The 18,632-nt window shown below is 47.4% G+C and overlaps 2 protein-coding genes across 8 annotated transcripts in view; one reads left to right on the plus strand and one right to left on the minus strand.

Annotated features, from left to right (window-relative positions):
• LOC142496045 (sodium- and chloride-dependent betaine transporter-like) overlaps nt 1-15,664 on the plus strand; it is a 93,213-nt gene extending 77,549 nt beyond the window's left edge. For all 3 annotated transcript variants that reach the window (XM_075602326.1, XM_075602328.1, XM_075602327.1), the window contains 10 exons: nt 1,692-1,824; nt 2,101-2,235; nt 5,905-6,008; nt 8,297-8,421; nt 10,867-10,979; nt 11,263-11,400; nt 12,359-12,461; nt 12,586-12,686; nt 13,507-13,677; nt 14,975-15,664. In XM_075602326.1, the coding sequence (XP_075458441.1) occupies nt 1,692-1,824; nt 2,101-2,235; nt 5,905-6,008; nt 8,297-8,421; nt 10,867-10,979; nt 11,263-11,400; nt 12,359-12,461; nt 12,586-12,686; nt 13,507-13,677; nt 14,975-15,109 (1,258 nt within the window). In that variant the 3' untranslated portion in view covers nt 15,110-15,664. The remainder of the gene's footprint in view (nt 1-1,691; nt 1,825-2,100; nt 2,236-5,904; nt 6,009-8,296; nt 8,422-10,866; nt 10,980-11,262; nt 11,401-12,358; nt 12,462-12,585; nt 12,687-13,506; nt 13,678-14,974) is intronic.
• Nucleotides 15,665-18,225: 2,561 nt separating this feature from the next.
• The window catches only part of LOC142496048 (sodium- and chloride-dependent GABA transporter 2-like), a 31,356-nt gene continuing 30,949 nt past the window's right edge, over nt 18,226-18,632 (minus strand). For all 5 annotated transcript variants that reach the window (XM_075602337.1, XM_075602336.1, XM_075602334.1 and 2 more), the window contains one exon: nt 18,226-18,626. In XM_075602337.1, coding sequence (XP_075458452.1) covers nt 18,528-18,626 — 99 coding nt within the window. In that variant the 3' untranslated portion in view covers nt 18,226-18,527. The remainder of the gene's footprint in view (nt 18,627-18,632) is intronic.

Consider the following 18,632-nt stretch of genomic DNA (forward strand, 5'->3'; position numbering starts at 1 on the left):
AGAACACAATGGGATATCATAGGATACAATATGCAGGGCCGCAGAGAGGGGGGAGAGCCGGGACAACTGTCCCGGGCCTAGCAGCTGCGGGGGGATGGGGGACGGCTGGCCCTGGAAGTTGAGCACGGCAAGAGGTCGGGGAAAGAGAAGTGGGGGCATGAAGGAGAGGGAGGTGGGTGCATGAGGGATAGAGAGGTGGAGGTGTGGGAGAGGTGGGGGCATGGGAGATAGAGGTGGGTGCATGAGGGGTAGAGAGGTGGGGGAATGAGAGAGAGTGGTGGGGCCGTGGGTGTGGTAGAAATAGAGATGGGTGGGTGGGAGAGATAGGGTGGGGGTGTGGGAGAGAGAGTTGACAGTGTGAGAGAAATGTGGGGGCATGAGAGATAGAGAGGTGGGGGCGTGAGAGAGTTTTGGGGCCATGGGGGTGTGGGGGCGTGAGAGAGAGTGGTGGGGCCATGGGGGTGTGGGCGACAGAGAGGTGGGGGTGTAGGAGAGAGAGAGGTGAGGGTGTCGGAGAGAGAGAGATGGGGGATAGAGAGAGCTGGCGGTGTGTGTGAGAGAGAGCTGGGGGCGTTGGAGAGAGGTGGGGGCGTGAGAGAGGGGTGGGTGTGGGAGAGAGGTGGGTGTGGGAGAGAGGTGGGGGTTTGAGAGATAAAGAGGTGGAGGTGTGGAAAAGAGGTGGGGGCATGGGATAGAGAGATGGGGCGTGTGAGAGATGGGGCGTGAGAGAGGTGGGGCGTGAAAGAGGTGGGACGTGGGAGAGAGGTGGGGTGTGAGAGAGAAATGTGGAGCGTGAGGGAGTGGTGGGTTCATGAGGGAGAAGTGGGTGTATGGGAGAGAGAGGTGGGGGTGTGAGAGAGCGGGAGAGGTGGGGGTGTAGGAGAGAGAGGTGGGGGATAGAGGGGTGACAGTGTGAGAGAGCGAGGTGGGGCGTGGGAGAGAGAGTGGTGGGGGTGTGAGAGAGAGAGGTGAGGGTGTGGGAGAGAGCGAGATGTGGGAGAGAGGTGGCGGTGTGAAAGAGAGAGAGAGGTGGGGGCGTGAAAGAGAGAGGTGGAGGCGTGAGAGAGTGTTGGGGGTGGGGGAGAGAGAGGTGGGTGCATGAGGGACAGAGAGGTTGAGCTGTGGGAGATGGGGCGTGGGAGAGAGAGAGATGGAGCGTGTGAGAAAGGTGGGGTGTGGGTGAGAGAGGTGGGGCGTGGGAGAGAGAAAGGTGTGGCGTGAAGGAGAGGTGGAGGTGTGGGAGAGAGAAGTGGGTGTGTGGGAGATAGAGATGCGAGATTATCTGCGGGGGGCACAGGGTTACAGAGACCCTGCACACTTCCCGAAGGCATATAAATTAAATACTAGGGAAGCGATGAAGGCCTCTGTAACTCTCTCTTACCTTGGTTCAGACGTCTTCTGGTGACGCGTTGCCATGGCAACACGGCATCAGAGCCAAGGTAAGGAGGGAGGGCGAAGAGAGGGGGACAGCCAGCAGGGGGCACAGGGGAAAAGATTGCCCCCCCCCCACCCACCCGCAATAGGGCATAATGAGATTTGACCCCAGTCCATGAGGTCTCTAGTTTTATATATATATATATAGTATCGGTTCTGTTATTGTGGTATGTTCGTCTATCTATCTATCTATCTATCTAAATGCATATACTGCACACACACACAGTAAGATCCCTTCCTCTTGTGCCCCGTGTTAGGAGACGCGCCCTGGGCCTGTCGGACGGGATTCACCACCTGGGCTCTGTGCGCTGGGAGCTGGCTCTGTGTTTGCTGCTGGCCTGGATTATATGTTACTTCTGTATCTGGAAGGGGGTCAAATTCACAGGGAAGGTGAGTGCAGGACCAGAGCCAGCAACAGAGCCTGACTTTAAAGGGCCTGACGCTACAGATCATGGCCCTACAGAGCCTGACTCTACAGCGCCTGATATTACATTTGCCTGACCCTACAGTGCCTGACCTTGCAGAGTCTGACCTTACACCTACCTGACGATAGTGGTTATGGAGTGATGTCCCCCCCCCCACCCCCTTTGTACCAATTTGTCACTCTCTGTTTCTCTCGTCCTTTCTCTCCTCCCCCCTCCCCCTGCTCTCCCTTCTCTGTACCAGGTTGTATATTTCACAGCTATCTTCCCCTACTTGATGCTGATCATCCTGCTGGTTCGTGGGGTCACCCTCCCCGGGGCCTACGAGGGGATCATGTTCTTCCTGAAGCCGGATGTCTCCCGACTCAACGACCCCCAGGTGATAATGGGAGGTTGGGGAGGCGAGACCCTCACATACTTCAATAATATACTGTATATATCTGTCACGTACAGCACACCCGTGAGCACGTGACCTGCATATGGGACAAGGTTTCTCTCTCTGCTGCAACCAGCCCAGAAATATGCAAATAAAATAAACTTACCTGTTGATTGGGAGTCATGGCAACCAGTAGCGTTAAATATCTGGTCGCATCAGTGACCCGACCACCCCCGAAGAAGTTCTGATGGCAGAATGAAACGCGCGTTGGGTGATGACGTCAGCAGTGCGTCAGTAGCACGACTAAGACACAGGTCTTAGTCACTGAGTGATCAGCACTCCGATACTTACTTGATTTAAACACTCTAAGAATCTGTGAAACTAAGATGTGGGCCGAATCAGGAACCCACTAGCATCAGTTAGGACTCAGCAGTATCACATGCCATCTCAGTAGTATGACTGCAGCCTCTGTTTAAATCGCAGCTGATGTAAGTGATTTACAGCCACTGCATACTGTAGGTCATAGAACAGCCTTGCAATGGAGTGAACCTAACCTTATAAAGGTACAGATATGTTTGGTCTTCACTAGTCCACTATTGGGATCTATTAACTCGCCAATATACAGTACTTACATTCTTTACTTCTGCCACATTAATTAAGAAAGCGATACTACGATGTGGGTTGCAATAGATAGCTATTAGCAGTATTAAGGAGTTTATATTATGCAACATTTGTTCTGTAAATATTTACTGCCGTTTGTCAGCAAAAGTGCTAACTCCTAGGGGAAAAGACAGGTTTACCAAACTTGGGGAATTATATCTTTAATTCCATGATTTTTTACCTTTTTGGAGTATTAATAATCTGCATATGGACAAATGAGCATGATACAGACCATAATTAGTACCTGTCAATCTAGGGGAACTAGGGTATCTAGGTGATAATCTACCATCGTGTATCACCATACTGAGATATACTCAGATCTGCGAGCCTGGTGCTTCTTAGTTATACATCACTGAACAATAGCTGCACATAGATATAGATAGGACTGGCACATCTACATGACCATTTTTTTTCTAATTAAGGAACATAATACTGGTGATTTTCTTGTTGCAAGTAACCCTACATGGTTCACCACTAGGATTCATATGTGTTCCCCATTTTTTGTTCTGTGATTTTTTTGGATATACTGAGCAGCTGTCACAGGGAGACTCCTGGAGCGGGTAGGACCTCGGTGGCCAGAACAGCGGTGAGCAGGCAAGGATTGTTGGGGTCACAGGCTGAGTCAGTGGCAGGCAGCAAGCAGGAACGTCGGGGACACAGGCAGGGTTCGGTGTCAGGCAGCAAGCATGAACGTCGGGGTCACAGGCAGGGTACGGCAACAGGAAGGCAGGAGCAGGACAGGGGAGCAGGAACTGAGACTAGGGAGCAGGGACGTACACTAGGGAACAGGGACTGAGACCAGGGAGCAGGGAACAAACAGGGACAAGCCAGATTAAGAGCAAGGGCCTTTAATAATGTACAGGACTCAATACAGAAACAAGAACAGGCAGAATCATGGGTATAAGGAGTCTGGACATAAAACAAAGGCAGAGGAGGAACAGGAAACTAAGGACAGGAGCAACAAGAGACAGACAGAGGAACCGCAGAGCAGGCAGAAAACAGCAGCACACCCGGTGGGCAGAGACAGGAACTGGCTGGGAGCAGGATGTCTAGGAAGACTGACAGCACCTAAGCGCATATTGAGGTTTTAATTTAGTTAGTTCTCTTTCTTTATTTCAAATTTAATAACATTTATTTGTTTTCATTTAATAGAGGGTGAGTGCATCATCATAGATTTTTTTCTCAATATATAAACACTCATAACTTAATTTCTTGAATTCTTAGACAAACGCCATCTCCACGGTTGCGTGTGCGCTCTCCACATGCATGCCTGCGCCTACAATTTGACAGCCTAGCGTCTATTTTCATGGGAGAAACAGTCTTTTGCACCTCTTACCCATGCAGTGTGTGCTATGATTTGTTTAATCGCAACTGTGACCGATATCCATTTGTTACTCTTGTGAATTGCTATCAGGCCCATCATTTCTTATCTTATACTATATTTGTGAAAGCACTGTATGCCTGTCTGGATGTCTGCATGGCCTCTGTCCCTCAGGCCAATGAGATTGCTCCCTTGGCCCGCCCGCCCCCGCACACCTCTCATTGGCCTGAGGCGGAGTGACGGGCCAAAGGGGACACACACACACACACGGTAGGTGTGGGGGGGGTGTTACATACATTAGCAGCATGTATAACCCGGGGGGTGGGGCTCACAGTCTTAGCAGCACATCTCCCGGTCTCTTACCTGCCAGTTCCGGAGGCTCCGCCTCTTCCTCCCCGAACATCAGCCTGAAATCCAAGTCATCGTGACCCGCAGGGGAATGGGTTATTTAACGCGTCCAATACTCACCCTGCCCTTTGCCCCCCCTACCCTCCCTGCCCCCCTGCCCTTTGCCCCACTGCCCTCCCTCCCCCTGCCCTTTGCCCCCCCTGTCCTCCCTCCCCCTGCCCTTTGCCCCCCTGCCCTCCCTCCCCCTGCCCTTTTCCCTCCTGCCCTTTGCCCCCCTGCCCTTTGCCCCCCTGCCCTCCCTGCCCTTTGTCCCCCCCCTCCCTGCCCTTTGCCCCCCCCTCCCTGCCCTTTGCCCCACCCTCCCTGCCCTTTGCCCCCCCCCCTCCCTGCCCCTTGCCCCCCCCCCCCCCCCCACCCTTCCACTCCATGCCCCCTGCCCTTCCGGATATATCAGCTAATATTTAATAAAGTCCTCCGACTAAGTGGTGACATGTTTGTCACCTCTCTGGGATGCTCAAGTGATCATTCAAGACTGTTACAGCTTTCTTTGAGGCTGACAGCCCAGGATCTGGTTATCGTCCCTAACCTTCTAAACTGCACATATTTCATTTTTTGGGCCATCCGTGACACCGCCTCCCCCCAATCAGGCCCTCTTTGTAGATCAATAATACGAGAGGGGAGGGGAGGGGAGAGAAAAAGGTGGGGTAACCCCGCTCAGCCACTGTGGTATGAGAGTGGAGACTGGAAGTGGTGCGATCAGGGATAAAGGTATACACTGAGAAACAAGGAGAAGAATCCCATCAGATGCACTCACTCGGGTGAGTGCATCTGATGGGATTCTTCTCCTTGTTCCTCTTTGTAGATCAGCACAGACACAGGAATGGTCTTGACCTGTCAGTAACACAATATCTTGTATTTTGAAGACAAACTGGAACCACATCAAGCCCCGAGGCACCAGATTGATTAAAATATTTAATATTCCCCGTCTTTTTTATGACAATGTCTGTCCGGACTCTCATTGCGTATTGTTAATTAAACAGTGATCATGCTGATCAGGGCACATCGACTTCAGAGGAAGTTTAAGTGCAATTGTGCCCCGAGCATTTTAATGAATAACCCACTTTGTCTGTGTCTCCCCCTCTCACTGCTTTCTCTTATCCCTTACCCCTCACCTTCTTACCCCTTTGTACTGTCTTCTTCTATAATACACATATTTTATTACTTCTTCTCTCTATGCCAAATCCTCTCCATCTTCACCGTCTTTCTCATTTTCTCTCCCTCATTTTTCCTCTTCCCCCTCTTTCTCCCCCCCCCCCCCTTCCCCTCCCACCCCCACCTCACAGGTTTGGATGGATGCTGGCACCCAGATCTTTTACTCCTATGGGATCACAATAGGATTCACCATTGGTTTGGGAAGTTACAACGCTTATAATTACAACAGTTACCGGTAGGTACTTTGTTATCTGTTGTCGCGGGCATGGCTCCCACATGCGGGGGGCTGTCCTGGTAACTGCTTGTGAGGCTACAGAATTATTTAGGTCACCAGTAAGAATGACTAAAGTGGCAGCTCTACATAGGATGAAAGTGCACAAAGGATATTGGCATGTTTAACAGAGTAAATGCTGCATATTGACACACCCACAAAAACGGATAAGTATTTTAAAATGATTGTAGCAGGCACCCACCTTCTTACCTCCTGGGGGGGGGAAACAGCTCCGTTGTTAGGAGAAACAACAGTGTTGCGTCGGCCATGTTATGGTTGGCATGCCTCTTCGGACTGTGTAATGTGGTGGCCATCTTGGGGTTGGCGCGACCGGAAAGAAGAGACCTAGAGAGACAGGATTTCCTCCGCGGTACAGAGGTGACCTTGTCAGAGTATCTGGAGCCAGGGAGGAGTAAGGTAGTGTCCGGGGAGCATGTAAAGCTCCCGGACTAGGCCCAAAGCCTGTCCCTAGGCACCAGGTAGTTCCCCTCACAGTAGAGACATGTGCAGGGCTGGCCCTATTACTAGGTAGCTCCTGGTAGCTAGGGAGCGCAGCGGAGCAGATCGGAACGCAGAGGTAGGCTTCCACGGTGACTTATTTTACCAGCTGCATCCTGACATAAGGTGTGAGGGGCTTGTTGTCGGAGACCCCGCGCCATTGGACCCTGCTGTTGCTTTTGTCTTCGCTTGGAAGTATTGTCTGGTTGGACTTTAAACCAGGAAGGCATTGGGCACCAAGGCAAGGGAAAGGGTAGCACTGCCCTCACACACGTTGGGAGGGGTCGGTTGTTGGACAGTGGGTTACAGGTGCCCAAGCACCCTAGGTACTATTAGGGCTAGCTACCCCCGGGCGATATTACTGTTACCCCTTGTGGAAAACTGCTCCCTTTATGTAGCGCTGCCGCTTGCCGAGGCTCTTCCTGACACAGTCTTCTAGGGTTTCTTTTGTATATAAGGGGAACAAACACGTGTATACAGTATATACAAGGGGCACTCAGCCCTCAACCTTCAGCGGTTTATTCTTCCATTAGTGACACTACATATTTTTAAACACTGTCACCTTAAGTCAAAACAAACTCATAAAAATAACACCTACTCTTGTCAGGAGTCTAACTCACATGCATATCCCTATCTGCAATATTGGCTGGCTAAGCCAGTTACCAACTTAAAATAACACACAGAGATAACATTGAGTCCTTAACTGTGAGATGGGGACAGCGGCCCATTAAATCCTCAGATGCTGCAACGTGTTGGGGCCGTCTACCCCGAACTGGATACTGGGGAGCAGCAGTTTTCTTCCCAGCCTCCAGGAGAGAGCCTGAGATGGGCAACCTTCTCTGCTCTAAATACCTGTTCTAGTAATTAGGAGAGCAGCATAAATCTCTGACCTGGAGTTTCTATCCCACAGTCTCAGCAAATGTAAAACTGTGGCATGGATCATTTTTCCACTTTTTGCCTTAAAATTGGACAGACAGCTGCCTAATATTCTGGGACTATGTCACACCCTGTTATTATTGGACAGTGTGTTGTATTATTTGAGGCATTCTGTGGGACCACATTAAATGAGTTATATTATACCTGGTTGTATGTGTGTTTTTGGGGTATACCTTAAGGGTATACGAGTTCTTATGAGGAGCCATCCTGCTATGCAGGATCTTCATAGGTGGAGGCGCTGCACCATAGAGATATAAAGAACACAGTCACCCCTGGCTCCCTATGAGTGGAGGCCCAGGCCTTCTGTACGCCTAACAGGTAGCACCAGTACCGTAACTACAGCTGTTTCCCTTAGGGATAGGGGAAAGGGTGTTACATAATGTTTTAAACTTTTAACATTTCCTTGGAAAACAAAAGCTTTGGAGGATTTTAACAATCTTTAACTAACGTATTTTGGAGATAAGACTTTTTGTCAGTACGCAGAATTGTAGCTTTGTGTCTTAGTTCCAAGTGTCTTTATAACTGTATCTCAATCTAAAACCACGTGTCTCCATAACTCTGTACCTATCTGTATCTCAATCTAAAACCACGTTTCTCCATAACTCTGTATCTCTCTCCTCCCATAAATCTGTATAACTGTACCTCTCTCTCCTCCCACAAGTCTGTATAACTCTGTACCTCTTTCTCATCCCACAAGTCTGTATAACTCTGTACCTCTTTCTCATCCCACAAGTCTGTATAACTCTGTACCTCTTTCTCATCCCACAAGTCTGTATAACTCTGCTACCTCCCATGTGTCTGTATAACTCTCTCTCCAGGGATTGCGTCGCTCTCTGCTTTGTGAACAGTATCACCAGCCTTGTGGCTGGATTTGCCATCTTCTCGGTTTTGGGGTTCATGGCTCAGGAGCAGGGGGTCCCCATCTCACAAGTTGCAGAATCTGGTAAGGTCTTTTTGATACTCTTTAATGACATGGGGAACGGAGCATCATTCCCTCCCCAGGGTAGTGTCGCAGCCACTCTCAAGCCAAAAAGAAATTTTGCCCATATTCTAAGCTTCCATGAAGGTCACACTGCGACCTTTCACCCCTCACTATATGCTATGGGTTTGACACTGGCCAATCATCTCTTTTGCTCATACCCCTTTTCATGTTAAGTATTTTAATCAATCTTGTACTTCAGGGGTTAATGTAGCTAGTTTGATTTATTATAGGTCAAGACTCGTCCTAGGTCTGTGCAGACCTTCAAAGAGGACTTCACTGGGGGGCTATCACTAAAAGTTACATATGCTTAGTTCAGAAGGCAATAAACAATCTCCAGACCCCTGGGAAACTAACATTCCTGAGGCACCCCTTGTGCATCTCAGAGAGGGGTGACATACAGGTCCTCACTTAGTCTCATTTTTAATAAAGTTCTCCAACTATCATGTGACGTCATCTACTGTACATACTGAGGTACACATTTGGCATTGTGGCAAAAAGACAAATCAAACTGTACCACACTACATGGGTAAGTGGTGCCAAGGACAGATATCAAATTTTCACTCAAATTTAGGAGCAAGACGATCATAATTAGTTTTGTTACATCCGTCATAATCACCTGAATCTACTGATATGAGTCACGTGTGCTAGTACTAGAGAAAGAAAGGTATGAGTGTAATTATACTATATAGCTAGGCTAGTGTTTGGACCGGGTAACAGGTACCCGTAGGATTTGGCACCTTGTACCCGCCCGGGTACCCAACTACCCGGTTTTTCACTTACATTTGGGTGGAGGAAGCCCGCGGCGACATCTGAACAGGTAAGCAGAGGTGCGGGGCGGTGGGGCGGCATCAGCGGTCAGTGTGGAGCCCGCACGGGAGCTGCAGGACTCCATACTGCACTGTGAGCTGGGACCATGTGACCGGAGCAGGAGAAGAAGCTTTCCTATTGAACAGCCGGCTGTCACTAATCTAGGCACCTTTTAAACGTCTTTTTAGAGCAAGGTTTTTTCAACCCAGCAGCTGATGATTTATGACTGGTGGGCTTATGTTGTTTCAATGGGGAAAACATTGTACATAAGTCTTAGCAAGATATTATGAAAATCAGAACCCAACAGAGGTGTATTTGGGAACATACACATGAATTTTCATATTTCTACGCCAGTGACCTCTCTGGGGGAAATCCTATGCCATATGGTAACGTACTGTATAGGGATTTTTGTTTTATGTTTTATCCTGTTATTTTAAGAAACTGTCCTGCATTTACTGTAATTGTATGTTCCTGCCATTATCGTTTTCTGTAATCTGAAGCACTGTATTTTTATATATATATATATATATATTAAACAATTCTTTAATAAGTAATGCTGTGCTCTGGAGAGTATTTACATTTTCGGACACATTTTCTACAACAGATTTTTGTGTGTGAAGTGCATAGTTTTTGCTATAGTAAACAGGGACCTGAGACTCTGGCACATATAGTTATTTACATATTTTGCATAATTTCCTGGGTGGCAGAGCGTATAGATACGATTGCAATTGGGTAAGGGGTTAATATTAACTCACTGAAAGTACCTTGCAGCGGACAAAGGTGCGTTGGCTAGAGTAGCCGTCTGTATTAACTCTGGTTGCATATCTAAATCATGTGTGTGCTGTTCGTGACAGATGGTATATGGGGCCACATTGAGCAGAGATATTGTTCATTTGAGGGACCTTTGCGAAGGTGAAAAGTGAGCCAGCTAGCGAGCCATGTATTGACCCTTGTACCATATGCAGATCACATGCTCAAGGGTGTGCCATACGTGACAGCCCTACATACAGTACCTGTCGTAGGGATATCATACATGGGTAATCTGATTTGCTCATTCCGTTGTCATGCGATGAAAGCAAATCAGTCAAACCCACGAAAATATAGCCATATTCCAAAAAGTCGTCATAGTCAATTTAATGACTTGGAAGTAAAAAATAAATGCATTCAACATTTCAGTGCCGCATGTAACTTCATCAGGGATGCACGCGGCACCAAAATGTTGGAGGAATTTATCTTTTCTTCTAAGTCATTAAATTGACGACTTGACTTTATTTTTATTTTTTTACACTATGGCTCTATTTTGTGTGCTAGACTGACCAGGATAGTGTAGTCTTTAGCACCCAATTCTCTATGTAATTCCAGACCAATGTTTTGTCCGTCTAGTGTTACTGGATACTGTATGTGTTTATATAGCCAACAAAATGTCATTTTCTCTTTGATTTACATTTCAAATTCAAACACACGCATTTGGAACCTGTGCATCAAGGCAACTCTCCCCCCCCCTCCCCCCTTTCCACCCCCCTTTCCCCAGTATTTTAGCCAAGTGACCCCCTGTGTGTAATGAGAATGTGTGGATCGACCCCCTGTGTCGTCCTGCAGGTCCTGGCCTGGCCTTCATCGTGTACCCAAAAGCAGTTACCATGATGCCCGTGTCACAGCTCTGGTCCTGCCTCTTCTTTCTTATGGTGATTTTCCTGGGACTAGACAGTCAGGTACTAAAGCATAGACAACCTAAACCAAAATCTGTGCATAATATACACTCCATATAACATGTAACATGTGTACATATTACTCCATAACTGTTCCCAACTCATTCTATCCCTCCATTTAACTGCCAATTATAACTCCGATTGCTATACATAGCTTCTTATAACTCCTCCTATTGCCCAATATAGTTGCTCCTTATAAATCCTATTACCCCATATAACCGCTCCCTATTGCCCAAACGATGTCTGCAGGCTTCATTAGTGATCCCCTGCTCTGATTTATCTGCAGTTTATTTATGTGGAGATGCTTTGCACGTCCGTCATGGATTTATACCCCACCATGTTCCGCAAGGGATACAGGCAGGAGCTAGTGATCCTGGGGGTCTCCGTGCTCTGCTTCCTGATTGGCCTGGTTCTCGTCACCGAGGTGAGTAGAACATCTCAAGGTGACAGACCATATGATCTTAGTGTTGAAGAGAAGCTTGTGGGGAGCGCAGGTGTCACCATATATATATGCAAAGGAAAAATAAATATAGTGTGGTATGTCTAAACAGGTACAGCAATCAACACAGGAATCATGAATGGGAACTCACATTCTGCCAGTTGTAATACAACATTTGAAACAGCAATAGATGCAGTGGATGGATTCAGCACTGTGCATGGGGGGTCCACTGCATCTATTGCTGTTTCAAATGCTGTATTACAACTGGCAGAATGTGAGTTCCCATTCATGATTCCTGTGTTGATTGCTGTACCTGTTTAGACATACCACACTATATTTATTTTTCCTTTGCATATATATATGGTGACACCTGCGCACCCCACAAGCTTCTCTTCAACATTCAAGAAAGGAGAAAACTGGAACTTCTCCAAAGAGGGTTGAGCAGCAAAGTTTGCCATTATTATCATATTTGAGCACACTTATATATCACATATCTTTATTGATTGATTTATTTATTTTCACCTTCATTAGTAGTGCCTCACAATTTCTGTTTTGCATATGATCTTAGTGCCCAGTAATTGTGTCCCTCTTACTGCAGTTACACAAGAGGGGGCCATGCAGCCCGTTGAGTCCTTCATTACAGGGTGACAGATTGACAAGGAAATATGGCCCAGTAAATGTGCCACTTCCAACTAGACACCTGTCCCTGGTCTTCTACCACATAGTGACAGTGACAACTACACAAATGACCTAGGACCCATAGAGTATGTTCCCCCAGGGTGGCATATTCACTGTCTTTTTCTATGTAGAGTGATCAATAGAGGGAAGTAACCAAATATGCCCCTCACCCTTCCACCTAGGTGGACACTGACTGATGATAGACCCGTATCCCTAGGTTAACTGTATACTCGTGAACAGCTCTGGGGGTGTCCCTTTCTTGCAGGGGGGGATGTACGTATTCCAGCTCTTTGATTATTACTCTGCCAGTGGATCTTGTCTGCTCTTTGTGGGGATATTTGAGTGTATCTGCGTCGGTTGGGTGTATGGTGAGTATTAGTGACAGTACCTGTATCAGCAGGGTGTATGGTATCAAGTTGAGTATGTTTCTCTCTTTCCTACCTCTTCCCCCACCCCTTTCTCTCACCTCCCTGGCCTCCTGATGCCCTGCAGGAGGGGACCGTTTCTATGACAACATTGAGGACATGATTGGGTATCGGCCCTGGCCCCTGGTCAAGATGTGCTGGATTTTCGTGACCCCGGTGATGTGCCTGGTATGAGGATAGCGCTCTGTATAAAGACAGATACAGTCGAGAAATACTCAGTGTCCTCCCACTGAGCCACATCCTCACAGGGAGCAAAGGCGGGAGTGGGGAACTCTGAGCAGTACCCTGAGGTCACATTAGGCCACTCCATTGAGAGAGGACACTGGGAGGGGTGGGAAGTGTTAACTCCAATGCCCGAGACGTCAGCCAAGCAGAGCAAGTGATTACTTTGGAATAAGGTGCAGTCCCAACTGGCAGCAAAAGGGTAACGTGCACATACTGTACTTTTATAATAAACTCCAGTCTATTCACCCACGTCAGTTGTCAAAGTCTCAATGGCAACAATACTGGCACAATACCGCACCAGGTTAATATGAAATCCTTTGCTGTGAATATTTTCCCTGCTCCACTGGACTCTGATCAATGGACAGGCACCTCTGTGATCTAAGGTAGGGGTGCTCAACTCCAGCCCTGAAGACTGGACTGAGCCACCTGTGCTGAAGCTGAGCTATCCTTAAAACCTGACCTGTCGGGGTGTCTTCAGGACTGGAGTTGAGCACCCCTGATCTAAGGGAAGTGCCCTGGTTCACGATAACGTTCATTCTTTTCGTTTCCGTTTCTTGCTGCTTCAAATGGAAAAAACGTGCTAAACGTTTTCTGAAACGGATTAAATTGGACAAACAAGATGTTTTGAGAGGTGGGATTTGTGTATCCATAACAACTACGTCAGCCAATAACAGTACGCTATATGTGGTAGCCCCGCCCACGAGGATTATTAAGATCACTGAGCGATGAGTAGGCTGCGTTCTCATTGGTTCTCTCTCCGCAGGGCACCTTCCTGTTCTCGCTGATCAAGTATACGCCCCTGAAATACAATAACCGCTACGTGTACCCGCCCTGGGGATACGGCATTGGCTGGGCCATGGCCGTCTCCTCCATGATCTGCATCCCGTTGTATGCCATCTACATCATCCTGAGAACCAAGGGCCCCCTCATGCAGGTAACATGGGGCCTGTCCTTGTTCTCTTCTTATCAGCATTGTTATCTCTTATCTCCCTCTATCAGCAGGGCCTTCCCCTGCCCTCTTTGTCTCCCGGTACAATCCCTCCTAGTGGATGAAAAACCCACTTAACCAAGTTATTGTCCTCCTTATACAAATGCAATCAAACTTCAGGTAAACATTGGCCTGTTTTAGGTTCTTTCAGCGTCTCTGATGGGGGGCGCTTGTCAATCAGTTGTTTACTCAGCTTCTATCCCACCCTGTCCCTGTAAGAGCCAAGAAAGGAGAGGGAGGAAGGAGCTTTGTCTGTGCAAACTCTTGTTGAACACACATTGTTATCACACATAAGGAAGCGGCCCGAGGAAATCAAACCCCTCTCAGGTCTCAGCTCAGTCTTTACAAAGGGACATTTAAAAAAAAAGATTACAAGATACAAAATTATACCAGTCACCCGGATATAACATGTCACTGCTATTGAGTCATGTTGGCCTTAGGACTGACTGGCCCTTTAATACGGGCACGCAGGTTTAGAACAGATATGTTTGATGCTGCCTACAGGGGCAGCTCTCAGACAGAGGGGGTAACCACCAGATCAAAGGTTCAGGGGGTGTATCTGAGCACCAGACAGAGAAAGGTGCTTGGCAGCTGGAACGTACCCATAAGCAGAACGAGAGTCCTGTCTGAGGTCCAGAGATGTGCAAAACTTTCACTCATTTGCAAAAAAAAAGGGGGCAAATGTTAAACTTTTGCCTTTTGTGAATATTTTGCTAAGTTGTCAAACATTCACTGTCATTGGAAACTTATTCTGCATTTGAAATGTGCCAGAAAATTTGCTGCCCTCTCAAAACTCCCTTGATTTTCGCAGCAGGTCACATGGCCCTTTGACTGATTGAGCCACCTCTGCTGAAGCAGGGATATCCTTAAAACCTGACCTGTTGGTGGCCCTTGAGGAATGGAGTTGGCCACCCCTGGTTTAAAGAAAGATTTATTTCCTGTGGCCTTTGCCGAAAGTCACAATAGACATTTCCACGTGTTTCTGCAAAGCCCGCAACTTTTCTCAAAATTATGCAAAAATGCCGTATTTAAAGGGCTAGAGGGCACCATTTTTCAGTCTTTGACTGAGCACTGATTGAGCCACCTGTGCTGAAGCAGGGATATCCTTAAAACCTGACCTGTTGGTGGCCCTTAAGGACTGGAGTTGGCCACCCCTGCTTTAAACGTTAGCTAAGTGAATTGTAAGATATTCATACATTAAAATTTCGCTAACTGTGGGTCTCTGACCCTCCTTTTTCTGCAGAGACTGCGCAAACTTGTAACACCTGCGGAGGACCTTCCACAGCCCAAGGAGCGTCTGCAGAGGACACCTGTCTGCTGCACACGTGACACAGACCCTCCAGTCCCCTCAAATGCAGAGAGTGACACACCGCTGTGACACACACACACACATCCACAGCCTCAGCTCCTGGGACCTGCTGGACCAGTACTTGAGGGCCTGAGTGTATAACTCAAAGCAGACCAGGAAGGTGCAGGGCAGGGTGTGGCGCAGAGCATGGTACAGAACAGACATCGGCATGATGCAGAGCCGAGTATGGTGTAAATCAGAGCATAGGATAGTGCAGGGTATGGTGTAAATCAGAGCATAGGATAGTGCAGGGTATGGTGTAAAACAGAGCATAGGATAGTGCAGGGTATGGTGTAAATCAGACATAGGATAGTGCAGGGTATGGTGTAAATCAGACATAGGATAGTGCAGGGTATGGTGTAAATCAGAGCATAGGATAGTGCAGGGTATGGTGTAAAACAGAGCATAGGATAGTGCAGGGTATGGTGTAAATCAGACATAGGATAGTGCAGGATATGGTGTAAATCAGAGCATAGGATAGTGCAGGGTATGGTGTAAAACAGAGCATAGGATAGTGCAGGGTATGGTGTAAATCAGAGCATAGGATAGTGCAGGGTATGGTGTAAAACAGAGCATAGGATAGTGCAGGGTATGGTGTAAATCAGACATAGGATAGTGCAGGATATGGTGTAAATCAGAGCATAGGATAGTGCAGGGTATGGTGTAAATCAGAGCATAGGATAGTGCAGGGTATGGTGTAAATCAGAGCATAGGATAGTGCAGGGTATGGTGTAAAACAGAGCATAGGATAGTGCAGAGTATGGTGTAAATCAGACATAGGATAGTGCAGGGTATGGTGTAAATCAGACATAGGATAGTGCAGGGTATGGTGTAAATCAGTCATAGGATAGTGCAGGATATGGTGTAAATCAGACATAGGATAGTGCAGGGTATGGTGTAAATCAGACATAGGATAGTGCAGGGTATGGTGTAAATCAGAGCACAGGATAGTGCAGGGTATGGTGTAAATCAGACATAGGATAGTGCAGGGTATGGCGGTAAATCAGAACATAGGATAGTGCAGGGTATGGTGTAAATCAGACATAGGATAGTGCAGGGTATGGTGTAAATCAGAGCACAGGATAGTGCAGGGTATGGTGTAAATCAGACATAGGATAGTGCAGGATATGGTGTAAATCAGAGCATAGGATAGTGCAGGGTATGGTGTAAATCAGAACATAGGATAGTGCAGGGTATGGTGTAAATCAGACATAGGATAGTGCAGGTTATGGTGTAAATCAGACATAGGATAGTGCAGGGTATGGTGTAAATCAGACAGGATAGTGCAGAGTATGGTGTAAATCAGCATAGGATAGTGCAGGGTATGGTGTAAATCAGCATAGGATAGTGCAGGGTATGGTGTAAATCAGAGCATAGGATAGTGCAGGTTATGGTGTAAATCAGAGCATAGGATAGTGCAGGGTATGGTGTAAATCAGACATAGGATAGAGCAGGGTATGGTGTAAATCAGAGAATAGGATAGTGCAGGTTATGGTGTAAATCAGACATAGGATAGTGCAGGGTATGGTGTAAATCAGACATAGGATAGTGCAGGGTATGGTGTAAATCAGACATAGGATAGTGCAGAGTATGGTGTAAATCAGAGCATAGGATAGTGCAGGGTATGGTGTAAATCAGCATAGGATAGTGCAGGATATGGTGTAAATCAGACATAGGATAGTGCAGGGTATGGTGTAAATCAGAGCATAGGATAGTGCAGGGTATGGTGTAAATCAGCATAGGATAGTGCAGGATATGGTGTAAATCAGACATAGGATAGTGCAGGTTATGGTGTAAATCAGAGCATAGGATAGTGCAGGGTATGGTGTAAATCAGACATAGGATAGTGCAGGGTATGGTGTAAATCAGACATAGGATAGTGCAGGATATGGTGTAAATCAGACATAGGATAGTGCAGGGTATGGTGTAAATCAGACATAGGATAGTGCAGGGTATGGTGTAAATCAGAGCATAGGATAGTGCAGGGTATGGTGTAAATCAGACATAGGATAGTGCAGGGTATGGTGTAAATCAGACATAGGATAGTGCAGGGTATGGTGTAAATCAACATAGGATAGTGCAGAGTATGGTGTAAATCAGCATAGGATAGTGCAGGGTATGGTGTAAATCAGACATAGGATAGTGCAGTGTATGGTGTAAATCAGCATAGGATAGTGCAGGGTATGGTGTAAATCAGAGCATAGGATAGTGCAGGGTATGATGTAATCAGAGCATAGGATAGTGCAGGGTATGGTGTAAATCAGCATAGGATAGTGCAGGGTATGGTGTAAATCAGACATAGGATAGTGCAGGGTATGGTGTAAATCAGAGCATAGGATAGTGCAGGGTATGGTGTAAATCAGAGCACAGCATAGTGCAGAGCAGGGTATGGTATAAAGCAAGGCATAGTGCAGAGCAAGGTATGGTATAAAGCAGGGCACAGGATAGTGCAGAGCAGGGTATGGTATAAAGCAGGGCACAGGATAGTGCAGAGCAGGGTATGATATAAAGCAGAGCATAGTGCAGAGCAGGGTATGGTATAAAGCAGGGCACAGGATAGTGCAGAGCAGGGTATGGTATAAAGCAGGGCACAGGATAGTGCAGAGCAGGGTATGGTATAAAGCAGGGCACAGGATAGTGCAGAGCAGGGTATGGTATAAAGCAGGGCACAGGATAGTGCAGAGCAGGGTATGGTATAAAGCAGGGCACAGGATAGTGCAGGGGCAGAGCTGAGAATATGAGAATAGTGCAGAGCATGTTGCAGAGCGATGTGATACGTGGTGATAAACACTATATACGGTGCTATATTATCTGTATGCTTCCAGTATATAAAATAATCCAGTAATGATTTTATGAGCAGGTCACTTATAGTGATAAGATCATTGCCACCTACGTTTCTCTGTATAAGAGCCGTGGGCCGGTTCCTGCGATGCAGGAAGGAGAATTAAATGGTGTATGACCCCCGGGAGCTGCGAGTCTCGTCCTCCACGGACCTCTGACTGCTACAAGTCAGAAGTCGTGCCCCAAACCTCCCAGAATCCTCACGTCTGACTCCTGGGGGTATCTAGGATTGACAGGTAGAGATATAGGGCACCGCTGTGTGTGAGGGGCTCAGGAGGAAGCCTTGTGGTTGGTAAATACCCAGGAAAAATAAAACAGGATTTTAATGGAATGAACAGAGAAAAGTCCCAGAAATCTGTGCGTTTCCAACAGTTGTCTCCCCGACTGTCCCAAAGTGTCCCAGACTTGGCCCGTGTCCAGAGATGCTCAGCAGCTGTGATTGTGTGGTGTGTGGTTTGTATTTTACCGCAGTGAAAAAGGTGGTTGTACACACACACGCGTCATATGTTTGTAGATGTCACCTGCGTCATTGGCCCATCGTTACAATTGAATCCTGTGGGATATTGCCAGTTACACTGTGACATCATGTTACACACGCAGCTCACTCCTAGCAGGGAGACTCCTCCAGCAGAGACACTGCTATCCCCGTGGGTTCGGATCGTCTCTGGGGCAGGTCTGGATCTGGACAGGTCAGCTGATAGAAACGCTGCGA

The sequence above is a fragment of the Ascaphus truei genome, chromosome 5, assembly GCF_040206685.1.
Source record: "Ascaphus truei isolate aAscTru1 chromosome 5, aAscTru1.hap1, whole genome shotgun sequence".
Taxonomy (NCBI): Eukaryota; Metazoa; Chordata; class Amphibia; order Anura; family Ascaphidae; genus Ascaphus; species Ascaphus truei.